This window comes from Haliotis cracherodii, unplaced genomic scaffold (genome assembly GCF_022045235.1).
Source record: "Haliotis cracherodii isolate W230 unplaced genomic scaffold, xgHalCrac1.p SCAF_10, whole genome shotgun sequence".
NCBI lineage: Eukaryota > Metazoa > Mollusca > Gastropoda > Lepetellida > Haliotidae > Haliotis > Haliotis cracherodii.
The window spans coordinates 31,284,212-31,293,519 of NW_027266265.1; the positions used below are offsets into that span (position 1 = coordinate 31,284,212).

Genomic DNA, 9,308 nt, shown 5'->3' on the forward strand with positions numbered 1-9,308 from the left:
CATTTTCTGTGATTGTATTGCAGGTCTTGCTGTTGAATGCAGTTTGAGACTGGTATCGCGGACGCTGGTTGTTCTGGGTGGAATACTCTCTCGCCGAAGCCTGGATGATGGGATGGTTGACATATGCAGCGGAATGAAGTCCATTAAACGACATTCTGTATGTTAGAAGCATTTGAGGATGAATCTTTATTTTCGTCACACATTGTCCTGTCGTTCAGTATAGTATCCAGTAGGGTGGGGTCAGTCAACACCAGCTGGCCTTGCTGGCAAGTAGATTGCTTGGATCTACTTGCTTTGACACCAGAGTTTTTTTTAAAAAAAATGCAACTATTAAACAGCAGTAGATGTAAACAGTTCACAGATGTTCACAGTGCACAGTCATGCAGCTTCTGTTTTTATGCTTTTGTTTTCAAACATATTTGATTGCACATGAATATTGCACATGCGAATGATCTTTCCTTAACTATATTCACAATAACCAAGCAGTATAGCCATAACATGAACTGTCGTCAGAAAAGGTGTGCTACATGTTACTGTTATGAGGTATACCAGCAATTGGGAGTCATATTCCACACAATATCGCACTACTGAGGCATGACACATATATAGAGGATATTATATGAGTGTTTATGTCATACTATGTTTACGACCTGGGTGTCTAAGGGGTGATGTGACGTCCCTCCTTGATGGGCCATGTCACATCCATTCTGCCAACTTCCTCCTCTTCCTCTTTAGCCTCGACGGCCTTCTTGTCGTCTGGAAACAATAATAGTAGGCATGGAAGTGGACTGTAATAATCAAATCAAACTTACCGTTCATTCACATGCACTTAAGATATGTGGATAAATACACACACTTTCGAATATTTGTCATTTGGTCACATTTCATTAGGTAGGTGTTTTTACTACATACCTGTTATTTCTAGTTGTTACACAGGCACGCACCACACCACATCACACCACACCACACCACACCACACACACACACATACACACACACACACACACACACACACACACACACACACACACACCGTCAGTTTTCGCTTATGAGCATATTTACTGTGTGTGCAAGGAGGCTTCAAGTATGAGGAGTGGAAACCTCATTCAGTTCACCGAATCGGTCCACGCACATTACCTTTCTCCAAAACGAATGAAATCAAAAATAATTCGTTTCAAATCATTCACATAACGTATTTGACCTGTACTGAAATATCGGGGTGGTACATTGTACAGGACGTAAGCTACACGTGATGCGAACGGTTTGATTGGCATTCCTTGGAAGTTGGTAAGTGGCGGTAAAGACAAGATACTTTACAAATATCAACTTGTATTATGATGCGACGTTTCGGTATTAATACTTAAACCGTTGTCAAGCAAAAGTAAAGTAAACCTGCACATTATGTACATTTCTCTTACTGTTACTTCACTCTCGCGTGACATCGTTATAATGTTTTCATACGGAAACGTCACATCATTATACAATAAAGAAGTTGTCATCCATAAAATGTCTTGTCTTTACTGCCAGATGTGACACTTCAACGTAAAGAAACCGCACCTTTCACCTTGACCTTCTCAGTGGGCACTGGGGGGAAGTGGATGTGGCACAGGTCATCTGTGAGTTCCTCCTGGTCCATCTCCTCAAGCTCCGCCAGAAGATCCTCCTGAAACACGGGGGTAGCGCTGTTAGTGTGTGGGTTTGAGCTAAGTGGGGGAAATGCTGGGTAGATGGATTGGTGGGGTGTAGACCAGTAAGCGAGGGAGTGGGTTGGTGTTTGAAAGAAAGGTGTGAGTGGTCGGATGAGTGCGTGGGTAGACGAATGAAGTGGTTTTCGGGTGGTTTTATGATTTCATTCTTTGGTGTTTAACACCGCACTCATCAATATTTCAGCTATATCACAGTGAGTGAGTGAGTGAGTTGGTTTTAACGCCGCTTTTAACAGTTTTCCAGTTATATCACGGCGTGTTAGCTTAATGTGGGAGGAAAGCCCGAAGTGATGCAGGTCTATGACGTTTACCACTTCGGTGAAACCCACGAGCACGGGTATGGTGCTGACAAACCTAGAAACATAACTGGGGCGAACCTGGATTCGAACCCACAAGCACAGTGAATCGCGGCGCCTTAGACGACTGGGCCACCGAACTATTTAGTCGCCGTTTACGTTAGTGTTTGTTTGTTGTTTAACGCCGCACTCTGCAATATTCCAGGTATATGACAGCAGTCTGTAAATAATCGAGTCTGGACCAGACAATCAAGTGATTGACATTGCATCGATCCACGCAATTGGAATACAATGACATGCATCAACCAAGTCGGTGAGCCTGACCACCCGATCCCGTTACTCGCCGAGAGAGGATACATATGCAATGCTTGCCAAGTACGACCTGACAGAGCTTGTAGGATTATCAGCGGCGGTGTATGAGGCGACTGAGTGGGTGAATTGGGTTTAATGTCCCTTCGAAAAGCTTTCAGTGATAACACGCGTGTCTGCTTCATGGGGGCGACAGGACGAGGTGATGTAAGATATACATGATAATTCCGATACGGAAGCATTCGGCTAATCTTAGGCAGGACATTGCGTGAAGTTGTTCTTGGTTATTCATCAGACATTGTGACCATCCAATCCCTACTTTTGTCGACATTGTCTATTTGAGACTCATCTGCGCAATGGGATAATAAACTAAAGCTACAAGAATGTCAGATGATGCATTTAAACTATAAAAATCATATCTGTTCAGGTCCATGACTAATATAACATTTTGCCGTTAATAATTTTCATCAGACAACATGCTGACCCAAACATGTTGCCAGGCAACCCCTGTCCTATACAGCTGTACATACGTCATTAAATTCCTCGCCTCCAAGGGGCTGCGCCAGGATGCCACCGATCTCCTCTGCATCTTCCATCATGTCCGACACCTCATCCCTCAGGTCCGCCACCTTGTCTGCCGACCTGGCCATGGTATAAATGATTTTCACACAGGTTATATTCTACTCCTCAGAGATGAATAAGTGAATGAGTATGATTATGTGACGCTTTTAGCACTATTCCAGCAACATCTCGGCGTGGGACACCAGAAATTGCTTTAACACATTGTACCAATGCCAGGGGTGACGAACGACCGCTTTGCAAGGCCATCACCCTTAGAGATCGAACATTTGATATTTTGATTTTATCGAAAAAAATACATTGCCCCCGAAAATTTACAAGTATGGTGCAAACTGCCACAATACATATATGGATGCAAGAGTCTTTTAAATATTTAGATTGATAATGTTAATTAACCAAATAGCACACACACGCACGCACACACAAAAACAGACACATACAGGGAGACACAAACTCAAACACAGGAACGCACAGTGACACACTATAGAATAGTAAATAGGCGATCCCTTAGGTATTATGAAAGAAATTGTCCTGTGCATTTTATTTTCCTGGCAATGTCACATTGAAAATTTGAAGCTGGTGTATAACTGTATAACTCCGATAGATAACACGAATTCGATTATAATTGGATGCTGCCAGTTCACTCACATGTTGCCGTAGGTCCGTTGCATTGTCTCTGACGTCAACTTCAGGCACTTCGTGACTTCGACATTCACCGACGCCGATGTCAGCAGCTCCAGCTGGACCTCCAACGTCGCCATCGTCCCGTCCACCTGTTTGAGCTGCTTTTCCCATCGCTTACGACGTCGCAGGGCCTGGAGCGCACCTGTAATTGCACAATTCACGCGTAAATACCATTCGTAAATGAATGTGACAAAACCCTTTCCACAATTGTCATCTGAGAGATTGGAAAACCGTCAGTGTGAAATCGGCAACACCATCTATGTGAGATATGTAACATCATCTATGTAGGATCAGTAACAACACCTATGTGAGATCTGTAAAATCATCTGTGTGAGATCTGTAACTATCTTTGTGAGACCTGTAACATCATCTAAGTGAGACCTGTAACACCATCCATGTAGGATCAGTAACATCACCTATGTGAGACCATAAACACCATCTATGCGAGATCATTAACATCTATATGAGTTCAGTAACATCACCTATATGAGATATGGAACACCATCTATATGAGATATGGAACACCATCTATGTGGGATCAGTAACATCATCTAAGTGAGACATGTAACATCATCTATGTAGGATTAGTAACAACACCTATGTGAGATCTGTAAAATCATCTGTGTGAGATCTGTAACCATCTTTGTGAGACCTGTAACATCATCTAAGTGAGACCTGTAACACCATTCATGTAGGATCAGTAACAACACCTATGTGAGATCTGTAAAATCATCTGTGTGAGATCTGTAACTATCTTTGTGAGACCTGTAACATCATCTAAGTGAGACCTGTAACACCATCCATGTAGGATCAGTAACATCACCTATGTGAGACCATAAACACCATCTATGCGAGATCATTAACATTTATATGAGTTCAGTAACATCACCTATATGAGATATGGAACACCATCTATATGAGATATGGAACACCATCTATGTGGGATCAGTAACATCATCTAAGTGAGACATGTAACATCATCTATGTAGGATTAGTAACAACACCTATGTGAGATCTGTAAAATCATCTGTGTGAGATCTGTAACCATCTTTGTGAGACCTGTAACATCATCTAAGTGAGACATGTAACTTCAGCTATGTAGGATCAGTAACAACACCTATGTGAGATCTGTAAAATCATCTGTGTGAGATCTGTAACCATCTTTGTGAGACCTGTAACCATCTTTGTGAGACCTGTAACATCATCTAAGTGAGACATGTAACTTCAGCTATGTAGGATCTATAACAACACCTATGTGAGATCTGTAAAATCATCTGTGTGAGATCTGTAACCATCTTTGTGAGACCTGTAACATCATCTAAGTGAGACCTGTAACATCATCTATGTAGGATCAGTAACAACACCTATGTGAGATCTGTAAAATCATCTGTGTGAGATCTGTAACCATCTTTGTGAGACTTGTAACATAATCTAAGTGAGACCTGTAACACCATCCATGTAGGATCAATAACATCACCTATGTGAGATCTGTAACATCAGCTGTGTGAGATCTGTAACCATCTCTGTGAGACCTGTAACATCATCTAAGTGAGACCTGTAACACCATCCATGTAGGATCAGTAACATCATCTATGTGAGATCTGTAAAATCATCTGTGTGAGATCTGTAACTATCTTTGTGAGACCTGTAACATCATCTAAGTGAGACCTGTAACACCATCCATGTAGGATCAGTAACATCACCTATATGAGACCATAAACACCATCTATGCGAGATCATTAATATCTATATGAGTTCAGTAACATCACCTATATGAGATATGGAACACCATCTATATGAGATATGGAACACCATCTATGTGGGATCAGTAACATCATCTAAGTGGGACCTGTAACACCATCCATGTAGGATCAGTAACATCACCTATGTGAGACCATAAACACCATCTATGCGAGATCATTAATATCTATATGAGTTCAGTAACATCACCTATATGAGATATGGAACACCATCTATATGAGATATGGAACACCATCTATGTGGGATCAGTAACATCATCTAAGTGAGACATGTAACATCATCTATGTAGGATTAGTAACAACACCTATGTGAGATCTGTAAAATCATCTGTGTGAGATCTGTAACCATCTTTGTGAGACCTGTAACATCATCTAAGTGAGACCTGTAACACCATCTATGTAGGATCAGTAACATCATCTGTGTGAGATCTGTAACCATCTTTGTGAGACCTGTAACATCATCTAAGTGAGACATGTAACATCATCTATATAGGATCAGTAACAACACCTATGTGAGATCTGTAAAATCATCTGTGTGAGATCTGTAACCATCTTTGTGAGACCTGTAACATCATCTTAGTGAGACCTGTAACACCATATATGTAGGATCAGTAACATCATCTAAGTGAGACATGTAACACCATCAATGTAGGATCAGTAACATCACCTATGTGAGATATGGAACACCATCTATGTAGGATCAGTAACACCATCCATTTGAGATATGGAACACCATCTATGTGGGATCAGTAACACCATTTATATGAGATATGGAGCACCATCTATGTAGGACCAGTTACATCAAATTCATTTTAATTCATGTTCTGCTCACCTCTCTTATTCTTCACTCTGTTTTCCAAAGCGGTTTTCGTTTCAGCATCTATTTTGCTTTCAAGGTAATCCGACTTTTTCAACAGGAGTTCTTGTAAATTGCGAAGGCGTTCTATAGCCTCCTCGGGGGTAGGCTCGTTCTGACGCTTCCAAAACATCAGCTTGTGTGCCACACCCGTTGTACCCTGGGTCGTCATCTTACCCCTGTGCTCTGTGTCTGCAACTGGATAATAAAGGAATAACTACTGTATATATATATGGATGTTTGTGTACTCGGCAAACAGTTTGTTTTTATTTGTATTTTTCTGAACCTCTTCAGTCAATTGGTATTCAACGATACGACGTTTATATTGCAATAACGCTGAAACGCAACATGTTTTGTGCAAACGTAAAATGGGTATAAACTTTAATTGGGAGAGAGTATCAGTATAATGTGGTCTTGCCTCAACAATGGTTATCTTTATGCGTAAATAAGACATTTTCTTTCTCTCTTCAGTTGATCGACTGGACGAGGAGCGCAGATAGCTGATGAGGTAATGCAGCCTTATTGCTGTAAACTTCATGTTGTGGCAAGATCCAGATTTGTAGTTCGATGTGTCAAGAACTGACATTGGATACTCGACATCAGGAGGCCAGTCGGGGGATGTGCCAAAAGACTAAATTGTACCAAATCATCGAGGTGCCAAAGATGGTGTTCACACACTGACTGTGCCACGGACTGCACTAGTCTTACTTAATTAGGGGAAAATTTGGCTTAGCGTTTTACATTGAATATTTCCAAGTTAATGCGTTACTCAAAGGTTACTTTTCAAGTTGTGCTAAAACATTGTCATTTGTTCAAACAATCGCATGCCTTGTGTTTTGTCTACAATGCTCCTTGTTGGACTTCCTGGTACAGAGAAAGGCGAGATCTCGTGCTTTCACGAAAATTGAAACTCCTCAGCGCTGGTAACTCCGCATAGATGATCGAGATAACCTGCGGGATATGACAGACTAGTACATAACCCTAAAAAAACACCATGTATGAAAGGGGTCTCCAATGTGGAGAAATTGGCTTAACACGAGATGAACCGGTATCGAAGATGCAACTCAAACTAGGAGTAGAGTTTCGGAGTCCATTAAAACCATTTCAACCAATACCCAACCAAAATTCAGGACTAATATCTGATGTTTCGTTTCTGCGTTGAAGCACATCTTTTCAACATTGATATCCGATGTTAATTCAACGTCGACATTTCAACGTCATCGCACCGTTTAAATCCAAACAAACAATGTTATTTCAACGGTGAAGAACATCATTTCAACATTGACATCTGATGTTGAATCAATGTCGACATTTCTACATCATCACAACTTTCCAATCCAACCAATAATCACTCTCGGTCTCATGTTATTGTTGCAGCACGACATTGATTCTGCCTTGATTCAACATTGGCGTGCCAGCTGGGTAAGTAGTCAGTTTGTTGTTTAACGCCACACTCCAGTCACTGATCACTGTAGTCCTCTCCACTTGAAACGGAATCACGAAAAAAACACGATTATTTATTATCGAAGCATGTGTGCTAATACCTGTAAAGTGAGGTATATGTAGCACTCGCACTATGGCAACTGCATAGAATGTACATTACCAGCACAATCTGAAAGAAAAACTCGTGCAGAATCTGCAGATGTATTAAAGCGGTATTGGTGTTGTTCGAGATGAACGCTCTGCTAAATATAACCGCTCGCAGTCACGTGACTGCCGATCCCAACCCGAATTATAACCACGTATTCAAAACTCAATGATGTTTATCGTCAGCTAAATCTCGCATTTTTTCCATTACTGTAAGTAATATTCACTTCGTAAATAAACTATTGGAACACATGCCGTTTTCTTCGTCAATCATAGTTCGTAACTTCTTCAAGTAGCGATGACTAAAGTGATCGCTCATGCCGCTACACAGTGGAGACATAGGCAATATTGTATTTGTTTAACAGAGGTGTTTTATTATAGATTAAATGAGATTATTCCATGTTCATCATACAGTTACATTTCGTTATTCTTGACCATACTACAGGTATAACTCGTTATTCATTATCATACTCAATTGAAACTCGTTATTCATAATCATACAACAGTTGAAACTCGTCATTTAGTATCATACTACAGTTGAAACTCGTTATTCATAATCATACTACAGTTGAAACGCGTTATTCATAATCATACTACGGTTAAAACTCGTTATTCATAATCATACTACAGTTATAACTCGTTATTCATTATCATACTACAGTTGAAACTCGTTATTCATAATCATACTACAGTTAAAACTCGTTATTCATAATCATACTACAGTTGAAACTCGTTATTCATAATCATACTACAGTTGAAACTCGTTATTCATTATCATACTATAGTTGAAACTCGTTATTCATGATCATACTACAGTTGAAACTCGTTATTCATAATCATACTACAGTTGAAACTCGTTATTCATGATCATACTACAGTTGAAACTCGTTATTCGCGATGATACTAGTTGAAACTCGTTATTCATAATCATACTACAGTTGAAACTCGTTATTCATTATCATACTACAGTTGAAACTCGTTATTCATAATCATACTACAGTTGAAACTCGTTATTCATTATCATACTACAGTTGAAACTCGTTATTCGTGATGATACTACAGTTAAAACTCATCATTTATTATTCATCAATCAATGGATTGTCTGGTCTATTTTAACATTCTACAATTCGAACAAGGCATTAAGCAACCAAATAGATAAAATACATTGATAAATTACATATCAAAATGGTGACCGTGACATTAACTTACCTTGCTGGCGAGAAACCTACATTGAACCTGAGCAAGTCCTCTACACCGATGGGTATATACAAATAATCAAATTATCTCTTAGTCACATTCTTTTATCACAACAGAGTCGAAAGTGGCGATATAAATACGCAACGACTCACACACGCACGGCTTTGAGCGGCATTACTATTTATAGAACTGGGGTTTCCCAATGTCTTGTATATATATATATATATATATATATATATATATATATATATTCCGTCATTTTCACGCGCTTTGTGGATAAAAAGGAAGGCTATGACGTAAAAAGTCACGCGCTTATGAGGCGTGCTGAATCAAA

At 39.9% G+C, this 9,308-nt stretch overlaps 1 protein-coding gene across 1 annotated transcript; it reads right to left on the bottom strand.

Annotated features, from left to right (window-relative positions):
• Positions 1 to 658: 658 nt before the first annotated feature.
• Positions 659 to 9,070, bottom strand: LOC139453714 (charged multivesicular body protein 4c-like). Its single transcript, XM_071235189.1, has 6 exons — positions 8,987 to 9,070; positions 6,167 to 6,388; positions 3,539 to 3,716; positions 2,842 to 2,953; positions 1,558 to 1,663; positions 659 to 756 (listed from the first exon to the last, which is right to left on the bottom strand). Exons 2-6 carry the CDS (start codon positions 6,360 to 6,362, stop codon positions 659 to 661), a joined length of 690 nt encoding a protein of 229 aa, XP_071091290.1. The 5' UTR covers positions 6,363 to 6,388; positions 8,987 to 9,070.
• Between the last annotated feature and the right edge of the window lie 238 nt (positions 9,071 to 9,308).

What these genes read in the sequence shown, in the direction of transcription:
- LOC139453714 (XM_071235189.1), bottom strand. Translation starts at nt 6,362, where the DNA reads ATGACGACCCAGGGTACAACGGGTGTGGCACACAAGCTGATGTTTTGG. An exon ending in GAGGCGAGGAATTTAATGAC is followed by an intron (nt 1,664 to 2,841) that starts GTATGTACAGCT and finishes CCCGTGTTTCAG; the next exon opens with GAGGATCTTCTGGCGGAGCT. An exon ending in TGAGAAGGTCAAGGTGAAAG is followed by an intron (nt 757 to 1,557) that starts GTGCGGTTTCTT and finishes TATTGTTTCCAG; the next exon opens with ACGACAAGAAGGCCGTCGAG.